At 47.9% G+C, this 27,008-nt stretch overlaps 1 protein-coding gene across 1 annotated transcript in view; it reads right to left on the bottom strand.

Moving 5' to 3' along the window:
- SYP (synaptophysin) overlaps positions 1-27,008 on the bottom strand; it is a 249,977-nt gene that overhangs the window by 99,125 nt on the left and 123,844 nt on the right. The window contains exon 3 of the mRNA XM_069645272.1: positions 4,654-4,778. Coding sequence (XP_069501373.1) covers positions 4,654-4,778 — 125 coding nt within the window. The remainder of the gene's footprint in view (positions 1-4,653; positions 4,779-27,008) is intronic.

The raw sequence follows: 27,008 nt of genomic DNA, 5'->3' as shown, positions 1-27,008 counted from the left end.
TCCTCAATGTTCATGGACCCCCAGATGACCTTCAGCCGATTCCTGACTGTCCTCTTCAGATCCATGTCAATGCTTCAACGGGATCTACGTGTGATTACTGCGCATCGCGAAATTGTGAATCTGAAAAGATCGAATCACAAAATCTTGTTGCCCAGTGATCATGTAGATCACTATCTGCCATCCCCCTATCCCTACCCCCCACTTACCTTCTTTGGCGGCACATACTGAAGTATGCCGCCGACTCACCTCTACCCCTGCGGCGGCAGTTCCCTCCCACAAACATGGGTCGGAGCTGGCGCTGCAGGGTGCTTTTTTCTTTTGTTTTTCCTTTTTTTCTTTCTTTATTATCCCCTGCTTCCAATCTCATGGAAGCGGGGGACTTCCCTGCAACCCGCGAAGCTCATAATGCCGAATAAGGGGAGCAGAGGACACCCTCGCTCTCCCTGTTCAGCATTATGGCCTTCGATTTTTTTGGTCAATGCCAAATTCTCTGCAAATGCGCATTCAGCTTTTTTTTTCGACCCTTTGAGATAAAACCGCTTCAACGATGGAGATCATCTACTTTGGCAACTTCCTTCACCTGCTCTTCCTGTCTCTTTGCACCAGTCTCTTGGAAATATCCTGACTCTTTCTCCTCTTTTGCTGATCACATTCAGGATATTACTACACAGCCAGCCATTTTTAGATATATCCCCAAAGCATCAAGTCTTGTCTGTGCTGGCCCTGTATTGCCTACTATTGCAACAGTCTCATGCTGTATCGCCCCCAAAAATCTAGCTCAGCAGGTGCAGGTAATACAGAATAAGTCAGCTAGATTCACTCTAGGCCTCAACATGCTAGACCACATCACGCCAGCTCTTCTCTCACTGCACTGCTTAGAAACCAATGCATCTCCCTCCCTCTCTCCCTCAGCGGCACATTCGTAATCTCTCTCTCGCGAGGTTCGGCTGGCTTATTTCCCTGCAGTAACCTTTGAGGGTGCTGGTCAAAGGTCACCCTAAGAATTGTGCTGCTTCCAGCTTCCATTACAAGACACATGAGCAGAAGCCTGTCAGCCCACTCACTAGGTATTGCAACATCTGGATCTTGCTAAACTGTCCAGGAGTTCCTCCGCGGGGGACTAGTTGCTTGTTTGAGGTACCCCATGTACTTCGTAGAGCGCATTTCACACGTTACCCAGGCCGGGATGCTCTGTGCACAGTACACGGCCATACAAAGGGTACAGGACGGGCCAGGCCAGTAGAGGAGGAGGACCGGTAAGTGGGAGGTACACGCAGTGTGCAGAGAGTAGGGGGGAACAGGAACGTGAAGAGGGGGAGTCACGGGGGTTCTGATGGTGCCCCCCTGTTCGAAATAGCTCTTGTTCTGCAGTAGTACAGGGATGAGTAGGGAATTAACTCCTACTCAGCCCCACACTACTAAAAAAACAGCAATTATCCCAATCATAATGGTAAAACAGACACAGCCCAACATGTACGCCTACTTCGCCACTTTAAGGTAGGATGTCCGAGGGCACGCTATACTCTTCTGGAGGGATGTGAGATCGCACAGGAGAAGACCAAACAATAGTACGTTAGTACCTAAATAAAAGAATGTCCGATTAAAGCTCTATAAAATTAGGCGACTTTAATGCAACTAGAAAATATACCCACTACTAATACACACACGAGTGACCCACCCCTGTAAGGGAAACCACAGAATGCAAACTTTGGAATAAAGGGGCACTCTATGCTTGAAGCCAGGCAAATAGTTTCTGCAGCAAATGTTCCAGTTCAAGGTATTGTCTTAAAGGGGTAAGGAGTGGAGACTTCAATGTCATGGGGACCCTTTAGAGGAGGCGAGTGGGACATAACCACTACCATTGCCTTTATTCTGGCTTTGCAGGCCTTTCGGCATTGAAGCTGGAGAGACTGGGTGCGTTTGGCACCAAGCCGAGGTTGAGTCCGCGAGCGGCATCTACATGATCCAACAATGTCGCTCAGCAGTGACGATTACTTGCAAGTCAAACATGCTGGGAAACGGCAAAAAGTGTTCTCTGATGGTCCGAGTAGAAAAAGTTGGATTCCTGGTGCCAGAATCAGCGTTCGCTGAATCCAGTAGTACAGCACACCGGAAGTATGGACCGCCTTACCAGGGAAATCCAACTTTTTCTACTCAAACTATCAAAGAACACTTGCGGACCATACAATTGGTAAATACCCTTTACCTCAATCTATTAGCGTACCAGCTATCAAACATACAGCGACTTCACAATCCCTCCTGATGAGCCACTCAACTAGAGGGCAGGAGACAACTCCTTTAATGAAGACCTAAGCGGACATAAGCTATTCGTTCATGTGGAATTACAACATGATCTCACCTTAGGAAACTAATTCAATGAAGACCCAGCAAGACACGATATATTCACTTATAAGGACAACTCCATGATTACAGAAAGAAAGACCAACCCTAAATTGTATGACTTCAAACCAAATCTCTCAAGTAAAGCTAACTTAGACTTAATTTTGTATGAAGTTTACCCAAGGACGTCATTTCACCAAAATGCCAGGGGTAGCGGAAGTGACATCACATGACCTTTGACCTCCGATGACATCACGAGAAGCGATGGAGCACGTCCTTTCAACCCTTGACAAACAGGATCGGACATCACATATTGTTCCTGAGTACACTACGAGAAATATGGTTGCGATATCACTATAATGTTATATACATTTCATAGAAGAATGGATCGCCATATGCATCATTAATATCAGTGTGTATAGGACCAGATTACCAAATTACTGTGAATGCAAGCAGACGTTCAAGGCCAAATGATAATGATATGTTATTATTATTATATAGCACTTAGGCTTAAGCGCGTATACATACTATATCACCCAACCTGTGTTGACTCTCATATATCGACCTCAGAAGGGTGAAAGGCTGAGTTGAGGTGTTTACGAACAGGCTAAATCAGTGACTCACCCCCTGAAGTGTGCCTGGAAATAAACCTTTATAAATCTGGCAATTATTGGATAGAATTCCAGAAAGACAAATTATGTGTTATTCCTATTCTTTCTTAGTTAGCGTCACTGCTCAAAGTGATACAATTGTGGAACCCCGTTTTTTTTAAGAGGCCTGGACAAGAAAGTAGGCCACTGTAGAAATAAAGAGCCACATGACACTGGCCAGAGCCCAGGAGCTTACATTTTTTTTTGTTTTAAAGTAAAAAAAAAAAATTACAAAACTAATTCTTTTTTTTCTAGGGGTAGCAAGGGCGACCTCAGGGGTCGCAACTGCGACCTCTGGCGAACCCCTAAATGACGTCCCTGAGTTTACCCGAGAACCCACAATGAATTCACATGCAACCCAAAACCTCTGTTGTAATTACTAATTCTGTTTTTGTTGTACACAGCAGCCACACATCCCACGATAAAACCTATAGGTGCTGGCACAGGACTTGAGCCTTATCACCTTCATTTCCAAGTTATTTAAAAATTGGGCGGACACAATTTAAGCCTACACCAGCGACAGCAAAACGGACAATATGAACTGTGCCAATAAAAAGTACCCGTAAGGTTTGCCACAGACTTGTCCTATGTCTGCAATTGAAAGATACTTTCTAGTGCCCAGGCTGCACTAGTACTATTAAGGCTAATGGCAGTAGTGTCGCCAGTATAAGTGTCGCGCAGGGGGCCAGCATCGACACAGGAAGATGCCGCGCCACCGCAAGCTTGCTAAGAGCAATGCTACCGTGTACATAAAGTAGCGCTGGAAGGACTTTCATGGATTGATTATTGACATGGCCGGACTGCTTTTCTTGCCCCCAAGAACCCCCACTGCCACTGTCCACCTTGCCCGCTGTTTCTGGGCCAGGTCGTGCTGAGTGTTCTGATCCACAGACTTGCCTGTGATATTCAGATCCTTACACGGGAAGGGGGTCCTCCTGCGTGTATGGTGCCAGGGTACAGATAGCTCTGGATTGGCAGCTCTCTAGTGCAATTTACTGTTCAGTCGAGTGGTATTGTAGGAGTACCCCGTGCTGGAGGTAGGGGAGAGCCCGAGGGAAAGGCTGCCAAGCGAGACGCAGGGTTTGCAATAAAACATGGTGGGGGAGTTAGGGGGTGGAACAAAACTACACCACGGCTACACCATGCCAGGCCAGTGAAAGTGAGGAGATGCAACTGCACCATGGTTTCGGGAGGATAGCTCAGGGGCAACGCGCTCGCCTTGGAAGCAAGACGACAGGCAGAAACACAGGTTCGATCCCCGGGTCCGCGCATAGAAACCTCTGGCTATTAAGCGCGTTTTAAATAACCTATCATATCAGGAGTGGTGATGGGAAGGATTAAAACGATATCCTTTGTAACAAAAAAGACAAGTGAATCAAACTATACCAGGGAACGGGAGTTAATAATAGGGAATACAATAACACCATATGAGACAGGGAGGGACACGTTCAATGCGGCTCTCATGAGTTTTGTGGCATGCAGTAAACATGTGGCAATCTGATTCCTGCACACGTTACCCCATACTCTCATTAAGAGATATGGGGAAACCATGTGGTAACACATGGAACTCATGTTTGACTGCATGCCCAACAACTCACACGGAGGGCCCACAGGGGCGGCGGTGCCGCGCTGCCTCCAGAGCGGTGGACGGGCGTCTGCTCACCTGAACGGGTAGGAGAAGTCCACGTCGATGTTCAGGTCGCTCTCCGTCCGGTTCACGCACTCCACGCTGAGGCGGAACTCGCCGTTATAACTGCCACACGTAGCAAAGGCAAAGATGGAGAAAAGCTGCAAGAGAGAGACGCACAGCGTGAGGAACCCGGCCACTGACAGGCAGGCAGGGCACATTCAGGATTTTCCAGACATCACAGGAAGTGACGCGCCGGCACGTGCCTGGTTGCTATGCCTCCCTTCTAAAATCACATTCAACTTCCCCCACTAGAATTATGTTTCGCGATTTTCACCAATGCTTAAGTAGGCGAATCCAATAAGGTAGCTCAGTGAATTCCTGCACCTACTCCACTGATATCTGTGCAACCTCGGGGCGGGGCACCCACACTTTTCTATGACGGATGAGCCATTACACATGCCATTCTACTGTGGCGGGCCTGCAAGAGCTGCGGGTCGTTAATGACCAGCCCAACACGCGAAATCAGGCGTTAAGGCCGATAGCTCCCTGGCCAGGTGCACATGGCGCTAATAGCATGTTTGCTATAAAAAAAATAGTCAAACGTTCCGTTTGAGGAAGGGGCTCGTGCAGTTGTGTCCCCCTTCATCAAAGGAAAGGTTTACTAAAAAAAAAAGGGCCCCCATGGATGTGACTAGGACCCAGGAGCGAGTCCCTTGTCACTGTTTAACTGAACTTTACTTCGATGATTATTAAAAACCATCTTAAAAATAAAAGCTGGTTACAAGATTAACAAACAACATAACAATAATTACAAACATTTAAACATGGATTATAGTTCCCTTTTAAAAACAAGCTTTTTCAATAAGACGATATACTGCCTAAGCGATATTCCTCAGAAAGCAAACGCTTCTGAGTGGTAATAATGGTCTTAAAATGACATGCCCTTGATTTTGGTGCAATATAGTTGCTTCTTAAGCCTTTTAGAATTAGATAAAAGACTTAAAAATGCATCAAACCAGCCACTGTGGCGACATCAAACACACAAGTCGCTAGAGGACTAAAATAGGGTCTACGCATCCGAAAACGGCGCGACTAACTACTGCGATTCCAGATACGAACTAAAGAGTCCAGGGGAAGATGGTCCGCCCTCAAATCAAGCAAGACAGACCTCTTACCGGGTTTTGGCAACCAGCTACAATATTTATCCATATGAGGGTACAACTCATGATCAAAATAATGTTTTTCTGAGCACTTAACATACTATAAATAATGCCAGCCTTGAGATTTAGCATAGATACTTCCAGAACGTAGGGTCTTCACATCTACTGAGGTTGCCAAAGATGGTTTTAAAAATAAATCAATCAAACCCAGTGCAAAAAATGTGTCTATCAGATATTGCAGGTACGGGCTACAAGGTCCAGCATCAGAAGCAAGCAGCGCATGGATAATGCAATCAGCCAGATGCTGAACATTACTACTCCAGAGCTTTACCCAAAATGTAGACAGTTCAAGGTTTATCAAAGCTGCAATGAATCCTATACGATACCCGCATCCAGATGCAATAGACCGCTAGGTGCACCTCTTGACATCCCAAACAAACATTGCAAGAAATGATTTCCCCTGCATTGAATTATGGCTCTGAGTTATAGCCCCAAACATTTCTGCCATAACTAGCGACTTACATGTTTTGCTAGATAAACAGGAAGGATTGAGGCAAGCGACCATGTCTTCTGAAACAGGATAATATCAAACTATAACGAAGAGGTCACTACCTATGGCAGCCTGCTAGGAAGAAGGGGAGGAATCTGGCGTGAGTGTCCCATTCAGGAAAGGGCAGTTCAGGTAAGCAGGTAAGTGTGGGAAGAGGCAGGTAGATGAGGGGGCAGGACTAGAGGAGTCGTCAGGGGTGGCCGGAGAAACATGGAGTAGCGGAGAAGCCAGCAGCTCCCTCCATATGTGGGCTGCCGGAGCTCGTTCATCCCCAGCACTGGGCAGAGCTACTTGGCTGCCTCCGCTGTGCTGGGTGCTAATGGATATCATTGACTTGACTTGAGCCTCTTGCCTGGGAGGACAGACCAGAGATGTAAGCCGCCAAAACCCCAGGGGAGCTCCACACCCAGCAAACAGGCACAAACTGAAGTAGCAGGTGGTAATGCTGTGTCCTGAATGGCCGCGCAAAACAAACGCAAAAAGTCAGTTGGGAAGGTCTCAGGTCTAGACAAGCACCCCCATCATGCCGAGACTAGTATGGTGCCACATACTCCACCTGCAGCCTCTGGGCACTGGGCACTGGGCACTGGGGAGAGCAAATTCGGTTGGAGCACCCCTTATCTGTCAATGCCACGCCACAGACAAGACCCCCCCCATCTAGCGAACATTATAATATCTCATTTATTTTACTATTCTGTTATGAGAGAACCATTGCTCACAAGTGAAGGTGGTATGAGTCAATTAAGGGGAAAATGAGTCCTTGGTGTGCACTAGATATATATGGAGTACATTATTATGTATGGAGCAGCAGTGCAGGCTATTAAACCATATGCGAGTGAGGCTATGTATGTCATGGCTACTCAGTCGAACCCCTTCTAGCCATGGAAAGTGAGACCCAGTCAGGTGGAGTGACTTAAACATGATCTGAGAGATTGATCATTTGGAGAAGCAGCCTTTGATCCTCAGCCTGGCTGCAATTTATAGGACATCAGACTACATATCCCGACCGCCCCTTCAGTTTTAGATAAATGTACAATGTTTTCTGTTTAACTGTCTTCCAATAGATTAACGATTTCTATGTGAGTCAAAGGCAGCTCTTAGATTTTCCAAGGTGAGGCCGTCTCAAGGCACGACCTTTGACCCAGTCGGAAGTGAAGTCACAGGAAAGGGATCTGCTACCCAAATCAGTCACAGTGGCAGCGAACGGGGGTGTAATACGCGTGTCAGGGTTTTAAAATCATCCTGCTTTTATCCTGGGTGATGGCATGCTTGGTTCTCCTCTGTCCTATTGGTTGCAAATATCCCCCAAGAGTCTTGCAAATATTTTAGTGTTAGGGAGAATTCTCAAAATGTGCTAAATCCTCTCTACCTTGGAGACCCCCAGCTCTTTTGCTGAACTTTGGGACTCTGTACATTTTAATTTTGTTTGTGTTCTGTGTTTATTTCTTTTGACTTTGGAGTTTTAAGATAACTCCATAGGCATCTTTTAATGTGTGTTATACAGCACCCTCAGTGCAGTGAGACATGGATGTCTTTTTAGACTTCCCAAAGGTTTAAATACCTTCTCTGGGATAAACTACTGTTTCCTAGAGAATGTAAAGTGAAATTGACTTTACTAGTCTTTCCAACTTCTTAGACCCAGTGCACACCATCTTACAATGGAGTGCTGGAGGGGTTACATAGTATCCCCTGTGTCTAAATACTCATGTAGCATTCAAATGCTACCCTTTCCTATTGAAAAGGCTGGTGGCAGTGGTTTTACAACAAACTACCATGATTTTTCCAGACCGCGAACACCGGTAGCTAAAAATCACGGGAGTCATGTTTTTCCAGATGGCGCCTTAAGCCCCTTTGTTTAAATGGGTCCCGGTCTTCTTTTTTTGCCGTTTCTTTTTGAAAAGGTCCTTCTAGAGTTTGTCTCTGCGTGCCAAACCAGGTTTGGTCCCTTTGTTTGTGTGCCTTTGGCGGGCTTCAGGACTGAAGACCGCCTCTGGCGTCTGAGTGTCTGAGGTGAGCAGGAAGTGAGGGAGGTGCCCGAAACCCCCTGTGCTTAGTCTTCTAGGAGACCCAAATGCACTCTGGTGTGATTGGCTGGCTGACTGTCCGACAAGGACACCACCCTGCTGGGTGAGTGACAGCTAGGCTGGAATGAATGGGAGAAAAATGTTTAAAAGGTGAGTCTGCAGGACTGGAAGGCAGAGTCGACCACTGGAACGAAAGAACCGATGAGCTGGAAGAGGACGGCTGCTGCAACTCCTGGACCGTTGGTTTGCCCGGTGAAGCCCTGCTGCAGGTCCGAATTGCCAAACTCCATTCACCAGAGAAGCTCCTTCAAGGACGGCTTCTTCCTTTGAGTTGGTGGGACCAATCAACTCATAAGACACCTGGATACCATTCACAAGGCTGGTTAGGATTAACCAAAGAGAGGGACACCAGCTTGTGTTCTTAAATCTACAGCTACTGGAACAGAAGTGACTCCATTTTGTTTGCTTTCTTCAACGATCCCGTGCGGTGCAGGAGTCCCCCGACGTCCTCCCTCTTGTCCCCACGACTGAGGCTCAGGAACAGCGAGATCTGCAGGACCTGCCAGGAAGCACGACTTCAACAGCATTTGTTTCTTCATACAAAATTGAGAGAACGCCACTCTCGCAGTGAAAGTTCGTGAAACTTTCCCAATTTACAGGCCTAATCAGCGTGTGACCCGACATAGTATTCCTTTTCGCCTAAACTACTTCTAAGAACTTTTGCAAAGACTTTACCGTTTGATACCAGAACTTCTCTTTCCGATCCAGAACACTAGCCCATTGACTTTGGCCTGGCCTATTGACTTGAATTGAACTCCTCTGGTGAACTGAAACTATTTGCACTGTCTAAAAAGTATATATGATCTATTTTACTTACCTTGTGCCTATTGCTCCTTTCTAAGTAATGAACTGCTATTTGGCTCCTATTTCAGGGGAGCTCAAATTGTCTCTAAACCATAGAAGTTTGTATTGAAGTGTATTGGGTTATAATATTAAGTTGCCTTCTCCTAGTGAATTGTTTTCTAAATGATTGTGTAATAAATTAATAAGTGTTTACCAAGAAACCTATATGTGTTTACTTGAACCACTGTGATTGAAAGTCCTTTGTGTAACTACGTGTACTGCCCACGTTCACTCTTGAGATAAGCCTGGCTGCTCAGCTCGCTACCAAAAACTGTGTGGTGCAGACTTATACCAAAGGTTGGTTTGGCTAACACCTGTAGTCCTAATTGTGTGTAGTGTTCCCAGAGGACCACTGCAATGCCTGCAATTCTGCCTAACATTTACCAAAGATTAGTATTATTTATTTTTATTAGTGGTTTTGTAAGACGCCACATGCAAAGAGTAAACCACGCCAGAGCGCACAGGAAAATCCAAGGTGGTGAAACCAAGAGTGGGGCGAGTAGAGGACAGGTTTGGGATGAAAGGGAGGAGGGATTGAGGAGCACAACATTATCAATGGGCCCTTTGGACTTTTGACCAAATCCGGTCATAAGGCAGCCAACACATTGCTTGACAACAAGCTGACCTACCTTATAATAGGTGGAAGAAGACTGAAAATGCAATGGAATATGTCTAAAAGTCGTACATGCAAAATGGCCATCTTTAGACATGCCACAGGCTACAAAAGATCGCTCTGCATAAAAAAAGAAACAATTTCTCCAACCAAGTATTTCCAAAGCAACATATGCTAAACCCAAACTCTTTCAAATCTTGAAAGGATAGCTCGACAACGTAGAATGAAGCCCACCGCCAATGACAACTACACACAAACTCAAAGAAAACTTGGCTCAATTCTTCTCAACGAAATTGCAGACATCAAAAGCAAAATCAGTGTCTCACGTGCCCTCACCCACACCTGCTTCGAACTTGCTTCACTCGGCTGGCCTCTTCCTTCAAATAAATCTCGGCTGAAGAGCTACTCTCAATCTCCGCCAAAACGAACACATCTGCTGCCGATGACTGTCCTTGTCCAGCCTTCTTTGGGAAGAACCACCTCACTACCCTGGCACTCGCCATCACAACTTTCTGAGAAGCCTGCATGGAAAAAGTATCTCTCCCACCGCTCCTGACAAAACCTAAGGCGGACTCACGCTCCTTCTGGAGCTTCCACCCAATCCTGAACTTGATCTTTAAGGCCAAAGTTGCAGAGACTGTGATTAAGGCCTAACTTCAGAAACACAATGAAGTGAACAACTTATAACAGGACCGGCAATCTGGTTTCAGGCCGCCGAGAGGAACGCAAGACTCTACTACATATACGTTAAGCGATCCTTGGATCACTGAATGAAAAACACACTGCTGTCCTGAACCTGCACGGCCTATCAGTAGCTTAGGACGCGATTGATCGTACAATCCTTCTTCACAGGGAATCTCAAGTACATCACTGAAGTTGTCTGCATCTTTACCCAAAGACCACGGCTTGCAGGTGGTAATCGGAAAGCACACATCACCAACTCACATCCTCGCTGCCAAGTCCCCCAATGCTCAGCCCTCTCCCCATGATTGTTCAGTGGATGCATGCGACCGTTGGCAGGCAGCCTGGAATCCTTCGTTATCTCTTTCCGGCTTTACCTGGATGATTCTCAAACCCGCATCCAACTTGACAAACTATGTGGTCATTTCCACGACATCCTGGGTTGCCTAGGTGACATCCACATATGGATGCTCTGTGCTCTTTCTCTGCTGTTCAGGCAGATCCCTTTTCCTCCTGTTCCAACAGCAGCAGAAATGGGTGCTCCGCCTTTGCCTTCCACCATAGTACTCAACCTTTGGGTCATCTTCACCCTAGCTCCATCCAATACAAATCACATGCAGGTTACTGTCAGAGGGGATCACCCACTATCAGCTGTTCAAACTCTGATAACACCAGAATATGATTGATGTCTGACACGAGGTGGAAGCTATCCAAGCCTTTGCTCCTGTCATTATTGCATCATCATCCACATGGGAGCCCTCAAAATGTCAGCTGTGACACCTATAAGGGGTGCAGAACAGATATGTTTATCCAGGGAGGTCATGATGGAAGGAATACTGTGATCCATGTGTCTGGTTCAAGTGGAAGAGTCCAGTAACAACAAAGGTGGCTCAAAGTTTCCACCAGAGTTCCTTAGACGCCCTGGTCAGGTGTCTGACTAGGGTTTCTAAGGAAGACAGTGGAGAGGAGCACGGCGGGACCTGCAACGCTGGTTGGGGAGATAGGCTGTGAGCACGGCGGGACCTGCAACGCTGGTTGGGGAGATAGGCTGTGAGCACGGCGGGAACTGCAGCGCTGGTTGGGGAGATAGGCTGTGAGCACGGCGGGACCTGCAACGCTGGTTGGGGAGATAGGCTGTGAGCATGGCGGGACCTGCAACGCTGGTTGGGGAGATAGGCTGTGAGCACGGCGGGACCTGCAACGCTGGTTGGGGAGATAGGCTGTGAGCACGGCGGGACCTGCAACGCTGGTTGGGGAGATAGGCTGTGAGCACGGCGGGACCTGCAACGCTGGTTGGGGAGATAGGCTGTGAGCACGGCGGGACCTGCAACGCTGGTTGGGGAGATAGGCTGTGAGCACGGCGGGACCTGCAACGCTGGTTGGGGAGATAGGCTGTGAGCACGGCGTGACCTGCAACGCTGGTTGGGGAGATAGGCTGTGAGCACGGCGTGACCTGCAACGCTGGTTGGGGAGATAGGCTGTAGGAGTTCTCCCAGAATCAGGGGGTGTTGTGTCCAAAAGTGTCCTGCTGTTATGTTGGACATGGGTAGGTTCCTTGTCAGGATGGAGCGCAAAGTGTGAACATTACCACAAGTGGGTTGGTGGATTAGCTGGGAAACCTCGCGGTTGGCCATGTGGCGTCTTCACTGCTCTGCTTTGTTGTTTGTAGGAGGTTGAAATCTCCAGTCACTTACCCTGTGGTGATCACTGCCACGATTTCGAACCATTCGTCCTGGTTCCTCGTATTATGATCCGGGGGTCAGTAAGTGAGGAGAATGCAGGGGGATGTGTTGGCATTCAAAGTACATTTCACAAGTATATGTTCAAAAGACTGGTCATTATCAGAGGACATCTGTGAATATTTACGTGGCATTGCAATATAAAGACAGCCCTTCACCATTTTTGCTGGATGTAGTTCAGTCTTATCGAAGTAGCCATCAGAGTTTTTCAGATGTTATCAAACTAGGTCTCTGTGAAGTCAATAAGACAGGCGTGTTCTTCTCAGTGAGGGAAAGGATATGAGCTGTGTGGTTCTTTGGAGACAGAGCATTAGTTCTTCTAAGGGTCGGGAAATGGTGGAACGTATGCATGGCATTGTGGGTAGCGGCTGGGCCGGAGAGTCCTTCGGAAGTGATTTCCTGTACAGACAGTGAAACCAGGGCTCGGGGCTCCTCACTGGGTGAGATTGGCTGCGTAGGAGGAGCACATCGCCTCAGACTTGAGTGGGGGGAGTTTGGAGGGCTTGGGCCTAGAAAAGAAACACTGGATTCACTTGAGATAGAGGGCAGACTATGTCATTGGGCAGGGGGCGGGGGGGGGGGGGGGCTGATGTACATACTGTACGGTCTTTGGGAATTCCATATTTGAGTTGAGGATCAAGGTGGCAAATTCCGAGAGTTTCCTATGATTGGCTTGGACAGGAATGCTGCACTTCTGGGAAACGCTGACCTTTACTCTTCCCGGTCATGGCGTTGGGTGGGAGCGGGTGGCATGAGGACGGGGTTAGTCTGGCGCATCCTTGAATAGCGGTGAGGGCCAGAATTGCTGAAACATTTTCCACCACACATGGTACAGCTTAAGATGTCTCCAATGGCCTCTTTGGGACATACATGTGTGTCAAAGTCAGCCGCTGTTCAGGGAACAGTTCACTGCGTCATTCTCTTTACAGTGTAACATTTGCTGCAGAGTGACATGGATTCAAGGGCACATTTCTCACCACAGCAGTCAGAGGGCTCATTTTGGGGGGTCATTTACATAATTCCATATAGGTTGTAATTGCTAACTTGATGAACTCTGCCTGGATTGAGATTGTTTTATGTCCGAGCCCACATGGGCGATTTAGGTCACAGGTCAAGCAGGGACTCACCCGGTGATAGAGGTCAGGGCCAGAAAGCCAGATCATTTTGCCCTGGAATCTGCCCCAATGCTTGTTCAAGTGGACTCATCCTTACATGGCACACCAGTAGGTGGCAGGATCTTTCCAAATTCAGCGGGATTCGGTCGAGCACTGATTGGACGTGAGCAGTGGCGGGGCAGAAATGAAAACAGCGTGGCTAGATTTACCCCGTGCCCTGTTCATTTTGGGCAAAGATCAGACCTGAGGGTAAAATACAGATGGAATCGGGCCCAGATATGGTATATCGGGGAATGTTTTTTTTAGAAACAATGTCGCCTTGCTAGCCCATTTGTGTGGATTCCCCGTTAGCCGGATGGCAAGCTACAGACTGCCCCTTTTCTACGTGTTTGAAGTGAAAGTAATCAGATGTGTGATCTCTGAGGGTGTAGCTGGAAGTATATTGCCCATCAAGGGCGCCATTTTCTATTGCTTCACTACTACAAGAGCATCAGGATATGAACAAATGTCTAGTGTGGGCTGGAATCCTGCCAGCATACTTCTGATCTGAGTCTGTTGAAATGTTACATCCGCAAGAAAACTGCGTCCGTCGAAAGTAGGGTGAAACCTGAAGCGTCATGGGCAGGAAGGAGCCACAGCTATTCAATTAATGTGTTCCCAAAGCTCTTCTGCATAGCCCAAGCCCTACCTATTCGATATCCCCTCAAAGGTCTGGGAGACCTGCAATGTAAGGTCTTTAATTATACTTGGGCAGGTATCTCTTGATGTCTCATGCCTTCAGTATGCAGTGGAGGCCTAGCCCCCCCAAACATAGCTATGTAACGAACGCTATGCGGCTCGCACGGGCTCAGCAATCTCAGGTTAGGGGTTGGGTGGGTCCTCAACAGCTCATGTTGGGCTGTTCCCCACCTGAATGCATTTTGTTTCCATCAAAGCTTGCTGATGTATAGACACTAATTTGATCTCGGTCACAAATTCCCTCTGGGACTGCAATCACATCTATAGGAAATGTGCCCGTTCTCTTCCCCCTGGACACCAGCACCCTGCTTTTTCTCTGGAGTTTGGCTTCAGTAAATCTGTGACTTGGGGGTCTGAAGGCTTCAGAGATTTGGGCAACCATGTGAGGCTGGAAAGCCACTTGATTCTGAGCAATGCAAGTGGAAATGTAACCCCCAGAATTGGCTAAATTCCGATCTGCACTGTATCCAAAGTTATATGTCGGGTTCTAGCCCCCTGCTCCGCACGGAATGAGCCTCCATTGAGGTAAAGTGAATAAACCACGCATCTGAATCCTAGAATGGTACTTGCAAAATGGACACATCGTTTTTAGTAGGTTAATCGTTCGACTCAAATTACATTTTCCAATCAGAAATAATGCATTATGTGTTGGTCATATGGCCAAAGGATTTTTGAATGTCTGTAATCTAGTTGCAATAGTTAATGGAATAGAGATAGGCGCAATTGTTTGAGAAGATTATTTTTCTAAGGGTCGGAGTGGGAAATGGAAACGTAAAAGTGAGACGTAATGGCTTCATGTCTTCATTTCTCGTGCTCTCCCATTTTCTTGCAGTGAGAAGATGAGGCAAGGGCCATGGAGCACGCAGAGAAGACCTCTGCCGCGCATTCCTCCTCTGTCTTCTTTGTCTGTTTCGTTTTACATTCCCATGCCAATTTTATGTAGGCGTAAAACAAAAGGATTCCTATATAATCCGCCTTAGTTTTGCACCTGCTAAAGTCCAAGGAGATTCCATAGGAATCCATTAGTAAACGCTGAACGCAAAGCATCATTTTCAGGCTGCGTTTACTTTTTCACAAGACCGAAAGGATAGAGAAAGAGTAAAAGTTTATTTTACGTCGCTTTTCTCTTTTCTTCTCCCTTCTGCCTAGGGAACATTTAAAATTGCATGTCGGGGACCCACAGTACATATGTGCGACCGTTGGTGATCACCTGCATGCAATTAACATTGCATGTAAGACGAGGCTGCGTGTGTGTTAGCAGTCCAGCTGACCATCGTCATGGTGAAATGACAAGGGGCCACCTTTACCAGGTACGACCTTAAGGGAATAGCGGAAGTGCTGAAGCCCTGAAGGGACAGGGGGAAGAGGAGGGGCTACTAGAGCCCAGGAAACATCAGAGCTGTAAAGGGAAAATAGAGGAAAGGTTATAGTCTATTTGGCTCCATTGTTTGAATTGGTCAATACAGTGAGGGAGCAGGAATCCGGGTCTAGGGCCTGCTGCCCACACAACACAACAACACGCAACGAGTAGGAGGTTTGAGACCCACACCTACTATACGGCATTCTGCCATCCTGCTACAATGAAGTAATCCGCTGAGGAAGGGGGCGCTGCAGTCCGAGGCAACCCGCCTGCTACAGGGCAGTCTTCCGTCCTGACACAATGCGGCAATCCACCGCTGCTGCCTGGGAGGATCCACACATGGTGCTGGCAGTCCGCCAGCCGTCCGGAAGAAGTGCAGCGATCCATCGCTGCTGGGAAGGGAGGTACTGAGGCAATCCGCCTGGTGCACGGCTGCCCACCAGCCCAAGACAGCGCAGCAATCCGCGGTTTCCCCACGACAATGAGAGCAGGGCAATCCACCCGTGGTAGTGTGAGGGCACTCCGCCCTGACGTTACAGGGCAATCCGCCCACAGAGGGAGTAAAGGGCAATACGCACATCGCGGGAGGGCACTGCACCCCAACATCAAAGGGCAAATAAGGGCAATCTCGTGGTAAGAAGGCACTATGCCTCAACATTGAATGTAAGGGCAATCTGCCCAGAGTGGGAAAAGGGCAATTTTGCCCATGATAAGAGAGCACTCTGCCCGATCATTGACCCCGGTGCCACTGCCTCTAACTGCTGCCTCTAAAGCCCAGGACTTCTGAACCAATATGTAGAGAAACAGAGGGAGGGTGAGGCGCGCACTCTAGTTCTCAGTGTTGAATACCTGCTGCATTTCATGTTGCTGTTATCCTCCAAGCACTTTCATGTATCTAACAATCTTCAGGGAGGCTACCTTTTCATGTGTTACAGATTAGTCTCAATTGGTCTCAAGGAATTCTGGTTGCTGTAGTCTGTTTATGGTAACCAGGAACCAACTCCCCTCCAAAAGCACACATTTTTTCCTGGTGGGGGAGGGGTGAAAACCAATGATGTGGCTTTCCTGGGTAGGGCATGGTGACCCAGGTGCCGCTGCCTCTAAAGCCCGGGACTTCTGAACCAATATGTAGAGAAACAGAGGGAGGGTCAGGCGTGCACTCTAGTTCCCAGTGTTGAATACCTGCTGCATTTCAAGTTGCTGTTCTCCTCCAAGCGCTTTCATGTCTCTAACAATCTTCAGGGAGGCTGCCTTTTCAGGTGTTACAGATTAGTCACACATGAATGGGCACTCCGGCCAGCTGGGTGAGTAGGACAGTCCATCCATGGTTACAGAAAAGGGAAATCGGCCCACAGGCAAAAAGGAGGGCAATCTGCCCAGGGTAGAATAAAAAGAGCAATCCGTCCCAGGGAAGGAGGGACATTCGCCAAGATGCCATAAGGCATTGAGCGGCACACCGGCCTATGGGAGTAGGTCATCCGCGACCACTGACAGAGGCACAGCAACGCGCAGTGAAGGGGTGGCTAAGGACCCTGTGTACGGCCACCACGAAGGAGCCAAGGAGCGAGAACTTGCATTATCAAGGATAGGAGGGAAAGTGGTGGAGGAGTTCACAGAAGAAGCACCAGGGGGTGATCTAGTGCCAAAAGGGGAAGGAACACACTGAGGACACTGCATAGACCAGGTACCAGCCAACAGGACGGAATGGGGGAAGAACAGGGAATCCCAAGAATGGGCAGCGTAACAAGTACAGCAAGAGTGACGTTTCTTAGACGACTGCAACCATTTCAACTGCAGCCACAGCACGACCAAGGGCCAAGATGAGAAGAGTGGCTGGAGGAGTTTACTGACTACATGAAAGCACTGGGGGAAGATGATCCCACAACTCTCCTGCGGATATTCACAAACATTGTGGGAAGAGAAGTCAAGGGGATTCTTAAGACGATCGCACCACAAGAAAGAGCGACGTATGGGATGGCCATCACCACAATCAACGGGAAACTACTCGCTAAACCAAACAAGGATTTTGAAAGGTACTTATTCGACAAATGCGAACAGCTACCTCAGGAAACAATAGGAGAAGTTGTTATCAGACTGCAAAAGATGATGGTGCACAGTGACTTTGCCAACTTCACGCACGAGGAGCCAATACATCTCCAGATCATAGAAGAGTGTAACTCACCCATTTTTCGTAAGCATCTTCTGAAGAAGCCCATCTGACTCACAGAGGTCCTGGATCTGGCATGTGTCCATTAACGGATGAACACCCAAGCAACAGAGATGGAGAAGCCAAAGGAGAGAGAGCAGGTAGCAGCCATACGTACACGTCAGGCAAGGGGGCACGAGGACAACCAGGCTTTGAGAGAACACTGCAATACCCCACACCACAGCCAGGTGGAGAAGAAAGTATCTGCCACAGGTGCGTGATGCGATTCCCCCACAGTGGGCCATGCCCAGCAGTAGGGCATCGGTGTGCCAAATGCGGGAGAGGTTTTGAGCTGGTTTGTAGAGAAGGGATCCCCTTCCCACCAAAGGAGAAACTGGGCCCTCACAGGGGGAGGGGCGGAGCGAAAGGAGACGTTCACAAGTGGGAACACAGAGGAGGGAAGGCCTGCCATACCAAGATGACCATGGGGACCCATATGAACCAGGGGGGAAAACAGGAGACGAGATAAAATGGTACTATGGAAAAGCCATGGCTGACAGGAGACGTCATCAGCACCACCTGACGACTCTTCACCAGGCCTGAGCTGATTGGAGAGGATAGAGCTCAACGACACGTAGGGGGAAGATATCATGGTGAAATGACAAGGGGCCACCTTTACCAGGCACGACTTTAAGGGAAGAGAGGAAGTGACGAGGACCCGGGAGGAAGGGAGGAAGAGGAGGGGCTACTAGAGGCCAGGAAACATTAGAGCTGTAAAGGGAAAATAAAGGAAAGGTTATAGTCTATCTGGCACCGTTGTTTGAATTGGTCAGTACAGTGAGGGAGCAGGAGTCCAGGTCTAGGCCCTGCTGCCCACACAGCACAGCAAGCACTGTATCATTTCCTGGTTGGGGCTTGTAAACGACGCTTGGCTTCAGAGACCTATTGCCTTGCAACATGGCCATATGTCTTCTAAGCTAGTCCTGCTCTCTCAGATGTTTCTGCTGGAGAACCCTGCTGACATCCATGAAGTCTTCTGACTGAAGGAAGTCTGGAATTTTAAAAACGATGTTGAATATTTCAACGCAGCGTTCTTTAATATGAGCAGTACAGGGTCTTTTTGTGGTCCACTTCCACTGGCCGGATTGTTCGGATTGTTTGATTCAAAGAATCCTTTCGAGGCAATGCAGGGGCCATTTCTCCCCTGGTCATTGAATGCCGACTTGTGCTTGTGTTATGGTACATTTTTGCATTGAGAGGCTGAGTTGGTAATCGTTTGTCTCTTTACTGGAGGAGCCCAAGAGGCAGATATGGGCCCTCAAATTCTGAAGCGGTGTGATTCAGCCAGCAGAAGAATGCGGCGGCAATGCTTGCAGTTTGCGGAGGTGTCAACACGCTTCTCCTGTGCACTAATGGAAACTTTCAGCCTAACCTCAAAGGGGCAAGTCTTGGTCGACACACATGCCGCTTTAAAAATAGTACCTATCACGGGCAAACCCTCCGCTCCACGGTACACCCTGGGAATTTGCTTAGCGCGAACACACTATCAGAACGTATGAAAACATTAGTGCAAAATGCACAAACCTGAGCACCTTCTCACCAGTAAGACCTTACGCTCAACATACCAGGCCCAGATTATTGCAACCAGAACCCCCTAATACTTTTCAAGAATTGCAGCAGCCTCTCATAGGAGCAAACCCCTCCTCACAACAGTCAAACGCTGTGTGAACCCCTTACAGACCCCGAATACCAGACTCCTTAGAGAAATGCAATGCCATCAAAGATGACTTCCTTAGCAAAATCGACAAAATCAGACATCACATCAATGACTCCTAATAACCTGCTCTGCCTCTATCTCTGCCACCTCGGGCCCCATACCCTGGACTGACTTCACCCCCACACTCTCGAGGATCTCCCCAATACGCTGGCATCACTAAAGCCAACCTCCTTTGCCGATGATATCCTACCTCTTACCATCCTAAATCTCCCTCCCCGTTCTTGATCTCTCCCTTATGCTGTTGGATCTTAGACTGCCCTAAAATGAGCTCTTCCTACTTGTATTGGAGTTCACCCTCCCCGTATCTGATCTCTCTCTTTGGCCTTTGGAGCTTAAACTCCCTTAACTTGAGCTCCCCCTTCTGCTGTTGGAGCTTGGACTCCCTTAACATGAGCTCTCCCTGCAGGTGCTACGGTTCATGGCCTTCCCCCTACTTGAGATCTCCCTTCTGCTGTTGGAGGTTACCCTGCCTTAACATGAGCTCTCCCTGCGGGTGCTGCAGTTCATCGCCTTCCCCCTACTTGAGCTCTCCCTTCAGCTGTTGGAGGTTACCCTGCCTTAACATGAGCTCTCCCTGTTGGTCCTTGTCTCTAAGTGGCGCCCCCTTACTTGAACTTTCTCTTTCCTTTCATCACTCGCTGCTGTACTTTGTTGCTCTCTCTCTCTCTCTCTCTCTCTCTGTCAGCCCTGGTCTTCTGGTCCTAGAGAATCTCTCTCGCGACATTCTTTTCTGGACCACATAGACCTGTTCCTTTCTTGAGCCATTTCCCCTGTGCCCACGGTGTAGGCCATGGTCTAGGCGAGGGGGCGGCCTCTCACCCCTTCGAGACATCCGGTACCTGCCGGGCTCCTCAGTGGATATGCATAGCTCACATGATAGCACCTCGGCACTCCTCGGTCTCTGCGTGTCCCACGGCTCCCAGAGAGTGCTTTGCCTGTGTGGGGATCTCAACACCGAGAAGCCTTGGCTGCTAACACATGGGGAGTCTTGTCTTGTTCAGTCCAGGGGAGACGATTTATGAATTTCCCGGAGGGGGGGCAAATGCAGGAAGTGACATCACTGGCAGTTATAGGACCGCAAATTTGCATGTAGTCGCCAATTTGGTGCAACGGCGCGCGGGGGGGGGATGCGTGCGCAGAACAGTGGAAACATTGTCTAGCATGCCCTGCTTATACTAAAGTCAAGTAAGAAAGAGATTTAAGCCTTCGAGTTGCATTCCAGTAGGCCATCACTGCCCCTACTCCACCCCTCTATAATCATCCAGGTTGTAGTAGTCCTCAAAAGGCAGAGCAACACAACTAGGATGGGAGAACGAAATGCTGTCCCATCCTGTGAGTGTGTCAAACATCAGAGCAAAGACTGTGCGTGTGCCTCCTACCTTGGAGCACAATCTCACTAATTTGGTGCAAATCTCGCAAGTGGGAGCATGGGAATCCCCTGCGTGTTGTGGGCTGCAGACCCCGGGTCACATGCTCACTTCTTCAGTGTGAAACTCTGGCCAAGGCTCTTTGGGCAAGCATTCAGGATGGGTCTCACACCTATAAACAGTGTGAAATATTGAGTGGGCACCTCACTCCTTGGAGCATAGTATCAACCGTTGCTGGTAATCTCACAACTGAATGTATAGTTTCACTCTTGGTCATTTCAGTGACCCCATGTATATTAATTGAGTCAGTCTCCCACCTGGGAAGACAATTATATTTCTGTTAAAACACTCTGAATTGTCACTCCAGTTTTCTTGATCTATAGATCCATACCATATTCATTCAATGTGTGTGCAGGGGTGATAACTTGTGTCTGAGAGAGCTCATTCTTTCATTCAGGAGAGATAAAGGGGTAACAACCCCCTGTATGTGGGATCAGGCTAATTTTTCCCCATGACCCCCTCCAGAAGGAGTGAGCAGGTTTTAAGACCCTGCTGATTCTGCTATCGGACAGGCTCGAGCCTTCTATCCCTTGCCCCATCACGGCTCCCAACATCCTGAGCGGCAGCTTATGGACGGCAGGCAGCTCTGGACATGCCTGTTGCCAATTGAATGTAGACACATCTACTATTTAGACACTGGTAGAGAGCCATGAATCCACATTGGTGGTGAAGAAGCACTCAACATACAGAATACAATGGTATAGTGTTGCAGTCCTGCTGAGAAATTATAATTCTGAGCATGTGAGCAGTAGGCTGGATCAGTGCTGCCCCATAAAAGGTGTAGAAGCCTCTGTGAGAAGTGGCAGTACTGTTCCAATGGTGAGAAGTGTAGTATTTTCACATTAACTATGCTTAAGAACTTTGGGTTATTGAATAGTGCTGCTACATTCTGAGTAATTCCATCCCTTTAAATATATGAGCTCTTGTATAACCACGACAGTGTTGAGTTATTCTGATGATGACAAACTTGCTCAATAGTTCTGGTTCTGTATCATTAAATGTACTTCAGATCTTTAGAGTATCGGAAGGATAGCTCAGGGGCAACGTGCTCGCCTTGGAAGCAAGACGACACAGAGAAACACAGGTTCGATCTCTCAGTCCGCACAACACAGGTTTGCTCCCTCGGTCTGCGCAACACAGGTTTGCTCCCTCGGTCCGCGCAACACAGGTTCGCTCCCTCGGTCCGCGCCACACAGATTCGCTCCCTTGGTCTGCGCTTAGAAACCTCTGGGTAGTACACACATTATAAATAAGCAATTAAAATGAAAAGAAATACATCTGTTGAGAAGTGCTGGGGCCTTGTCAATAAGAGTGTAGCAGCTCCACTGAGAAGTGCTGATGTAGTCCCATCAAAAGTATAGCAGCCCCACTAAGATGAACTAGCATTGCCTCAACAAAAGCATAGTATTATTGCTGAGAAGATTCAACAATTATAGAAGCCCTGTTACAGCAGCACTATCCCATCAAGAGTATAGCGAGCTAAGGAGTACCAGCATTGCCCCATTTCAAATATGGCAGCTATACTAGAAAGTGCTGGCTCATACGCCTCCGCTCCGCGCCCATAGCATTCACCCTCACCACGTGCACACTCAGAGACATGCAAATAGTCTCATTTGCCCTCTCCCTGCCCCTGCTCCCTGCCCCCACCCTCGCTTTGCATCTGTACCTCCATTTCTAAAAATCCTTCTGGGTTGGGTGTACCTCTACATCTGTGCACCACTCTTGCCAACAGGGGTGCCCAGATGTACAAATACACCCAACCCAAAACGATTTTTAGAAATTGAGGGACAGACTTGTTTTGCATCTGTGCCTCCATTTCTAAAAATCGTTTCGGGTTGGGTGTACCTCTACATCTGTGCAGCAGCAGTATACCCAACCCAAAACAATTTTTAGAAATTGAGGGACAGATGCAAAGCAAGAGATTCTTTTTTCCCCGGGCTGCCAGAGAGAGACACATCCATACAGCGTCTCTTCTCTCCTGGGGGGGGAGCGGTGGGGGGCTCAGCCCCGACTTCATTCGGCGGGGGGGCGGGCCCCGCAGCCCCCCCTTACTCGGCGCCCCTGGTTCAGTCGGTCCCCTTTCTTCTGGCACCCGTTCTTCAGATGCTCTCAGCAACTGGCTACAGACAGGCGATCATAGTTTGTCTATTCTGTTGAAAAACGTAGAGGATTGTTTTATTTTGTATCTTTTTTTAAAATCATTTTTCGGAGACATGCAACTACGATATATTACCGCAATTCTGTCCAACGGCCGTCTTTTGTGTTTATGTCCTCTTGGGCGTTTTTTGCTGGTTTTGTAGTTTAAATTGGTTTATGCTGATATTAATCGCTTTGCACTCCCCCTCACTCCCTATCACCCTAAACTCTCTATTTTCTTGGGAAGTGCTTGTGCCCCTCCCACCTTTAAGGTTGCGTGTTTTCGTATTTTTGCCTATTCCCCACCCTAGTTTTGTCCTGCTTTCCTCTTGTGTTCAAATTTTGTAATCCCTTTTCCTTTTTTAAAATGTAATTTCATGTTTCTTGTTGTCCCTGTCTTCCTTTTATAATTTTTATTTTCCCTTAAACGTTTTATTTACTTGCTTGTTAATCAATAAGTTGCGTATGTTTTGTTAGTGTTCCGTTTGCCCTTAGCGCCCGCTAGTGGCCTCTGCCGACGATGCACCAGAGTCTAGATCCATTTTCTACTACGTTACCCCACGTTTTTTGTTTGTTCTGGCATTCCTTAAGTTTTAACTCATTTTTTATTTTCCCTGACTTTTTTTCCTCACGGAGGCTGACTTTTTCCAAATGTTTTTTTCATGAAATCCACATAATGCCTCGCGCATGCCTCTCGTTTCTTCTTAAACAGTCTCTTCACTGCTCGTTCTCGATCTTTCTGGCAGTTTGTCAAGAAATCAGCGTCTGCTTCACGTCCCCTCAAGCGTTATGGCAGAACTACACGTTCCACAATCCCAAAACATTCGGAGCCGAAACACTTCCAGCGGATCAAACAACGTTGGGGATTGCCGTGGAGACGTTGGTTGCCTGAGCACGCTCGCGCACGATTGCGGCGTGACTACGTTTCACGCAGAGTCACGTGATTGCTTTAAATCTCCACCCGGTAGTCGGAACGCGGCTTCTGAATTTACGATTTTTGGAGCTCACCACCTTGTCCTCGCATTACCTATCTTGTACCCTGTTTTGTCCCTCGGATTGTTATTGAATATTCCCTTGAACTCGGAACGAACGACCTGGTTTCTTGTCTGACATTTCTGGATTTGGCGTATTGGATTCTTTCTGCACTTTGAACTTTGCTTTGGACTTTCTACTCGGAGAACTGTTTCTTTGGAACTTGCCATAAGGAATTGGGATTGTTATTTTTGGACCTCTATTAGGCGTCCTCGTGCCGTCGGGTATAGGTGTAGGTTGGATTGTCCTTACCCTGGAACTGGCATCATCAGACGGACTTCTAGAAAGAAAGCATTTAACCGTCCAACATCGAATCAACATCGAATCAGCTCTCCTGGTTTTCCTGGTCCTTCACGTTGCTTGGCTTGCTTTACGTGAGTACATGTTTTGGATCTACTTTATCGTCAAATATCACGTTTAATAAGTTCTGAAGTATAGAATACTCTAGGCGATTCCCCTTCCAATTAGTTCTTTGTTCTCTTGGAAGTTGCATTGTCTAGAAGTTTTACGACTTGTGGCTTTCTACTGAATCTGTTACCACGAAGCTCATTGTGGGTGGTTCTCACACAGTTTTGATCTGTCCGCGGCTGAGCCTCATTAGTCCAATTTCTCTGGTTGAAAGTGTAGTGGTTTGGGTTGCTTTTTCATCTGTTCTGTGTTATCTTGCCACAGTAGCGTTGGTGTCACAGGGTCACCACTGAGATGGGCCGCGGGTGTCATTGAAAAGGATTTGCAGTAACGGCAGCACGTTTCTTGATCAGTGGGTTTGCTTTCTGCTCCAGACCTTGGCAGAAAGGCCTGTTTAGCTTCGCTAGATGTTCATGATATGATATGATGGGTTATTTATAACGCGCTTAATACCCAGAGGTTTCTGAGCGGGGACCCGGGGATCGAAGCTGTGGTGCTCCATGGCGTCTTGCTTCCAAGGCGAGCATGTTGCCCCTGGGCTATCCTCCCGAGACAGCCATCCATCCAACATGTCGATGCCCAGCTCCCTGCGCGGGGCGGGCTGCTGTTCTTGTAAAAAGTGGGGCTCCAGCCGCCATGCAGTCTCTTCTCACACCTCTGCCTTTAATGTTAAGGAGGCCACCTGTGACCGCTCCCGTCACATTTTGTATCAGAACTTTAATGAGTTCCAGCAGCATCGCACCCAAAGAAGGTGCTGTGGTTTGACACCGGTTTTTATGTCTTTAGGATTTTAAGGAGAGAGCGGCTCATCCAAGCGGAGAATCTCAGTGACTGGCGCTGGTTATATTAAACTATAAATTCTCCCGTGATCACACTATTACACAGAAACTACGGAAATCCGGTAGGGAGGTATGCTTTTTGCAGCACAAGGCGGTAAACTGTAGAATTCCTTGCCTCACAACCTGACACATTGACAGGGCCATGATATTTTTACGAAACACTCGCAAAAGATTTATCATACCAGCCATGCAGCGGTCCTTGTCTCTGCAGCCTTGGGTCTGGGTAACAGGAAAGGGCACACAGGTCGGTATGCCCCGTGCGCCAAGGTATAAAGGAGGTGGCACGGGGAGAATGGGGCCAGGAATGGGTTGCACTTATCAACCCCGGGTTATGACCAGAGCAAGAATCTGGGCTACAGTTATGGTCTTGGCCATGGCTGGGAGTCGGCAAGGGGCAAGGTTAGGTGTTTGGGATGGCATTGAAGAGGTGGGTCCAGGCTGGAGAATCTATAGGGCTGCGCACGTGGGAAGAACGCGCTGCATGGGCATGCGCATGGAGGTACAAGAGAAGCCACGCAAGCTCCATATAGTTCAGGTCTGGTGAATTGGGGTGCTGGAGGCCATGCTGTGCCCTGCACGGCTGCATGAGACACCTAGTAAAGCGGGTCCACAAGATGGGCACAGCTTTGTTCTTATTCTTCCTGGGCATTTGCAGTGAAGTGCAGCAAATGCCAGAGGCATCACCATGACCCTGTAGTGGTCTCTACACCTGCTGTAGTAACATGCAGTACCTGATGCCTGATGCCATGCTGCCAGTTCATGGCTTATATAAAACCAGCTTTGAAAAAAGCTATCATTTCTGACTTATGTGTAGGTGTGGAATAGGGATTTGCCAAGCGATGCCATAGTAGTACTATGTGGTAATAAGATGGCCTTCCAGTTGGAACCTCTACGGGGAGCATCCACGAGGAAACAGATCTACCCTATCTAATGTTATTGCTTTGAGACCAGTACTCTATTGCAGGGTTGTTGAACTCCAGGCCTCGATGGCTGGAAGCATGTCGGATTGTCAGGATACCTCTCATCAATATTCATGAGCTAAATTTGCATACAATGATTCTAAATATATGCACATTTCTTCTCATAAACATGAATGAGAGATATAGTAAAAACTGTCAGGATTGCAGCCCTCGAGGCCTGGAGTTGGACAGCCCTGCTCTATTGGATCAGGCTATCGTCTAGGTCTGAACTTTATAAATTCCAAGAAGCAATTCTTGATGTCCTTGGTCAAGAGGGTGGGTCATCTCTCCCCTGGTGCACACACGGGGAAAAGATCCTCTTCAAAATAGGCCATCAGGAAGTATGGGCAAATACAGATTCCAATGCTAGTATCTTAAAAGAGGTTGTCATGGCATATTATAATCGCTCTAGATCAGGACCACTAGGCCTCTACTTGGAAAATGAAAGTGTTATTGGCTTCAAACCGTACCTTGATTCTATGAAACCTAGACTATCCTGTATTTTGTGCATGAAAGTTAGATTCAATGTGTTGCCTGTGGCCTATAAAATTAACAAGTGGGATTCCAAGATATGGAAGATTTGCAGGATGTGTAAGAACACGAGAGAGAACGATGAGCATCTTGTTTTATGTCGGACAGATCACCGACAACGGCAGACGCAGACAGCAGATGCATACGGGCCTCCCCAAATCACCAATCAGTGTAACTTTATACGGAACTTCCTCCGGCATCAAGCCGCATCTATCAGGCCATTTAGAAACACAAACCCTGCCTTGATAAA

This window comes from Ambystoma mexicanum, chromosome 2p (assembly GCF_040938575.1).
Source record: "Ambystoma mexicanum isolate Mex_15411 chromosome 2p, UKY_AmexF1_1, whole genome shotgun sequence".
NCBI classification, from domain to species: domain Eukaryota; kingdom Metazoa; phylum Chordata; class Amphibia; order Caudata; family Ambystomatidae; genus Ambystoma; species Ambystoma mexicanum.
The sequence above is the reverse complement of the archived record's forward strand: the minus strand, read 5'-3'. Positions and strand labels throughout refer to the sequence as shown.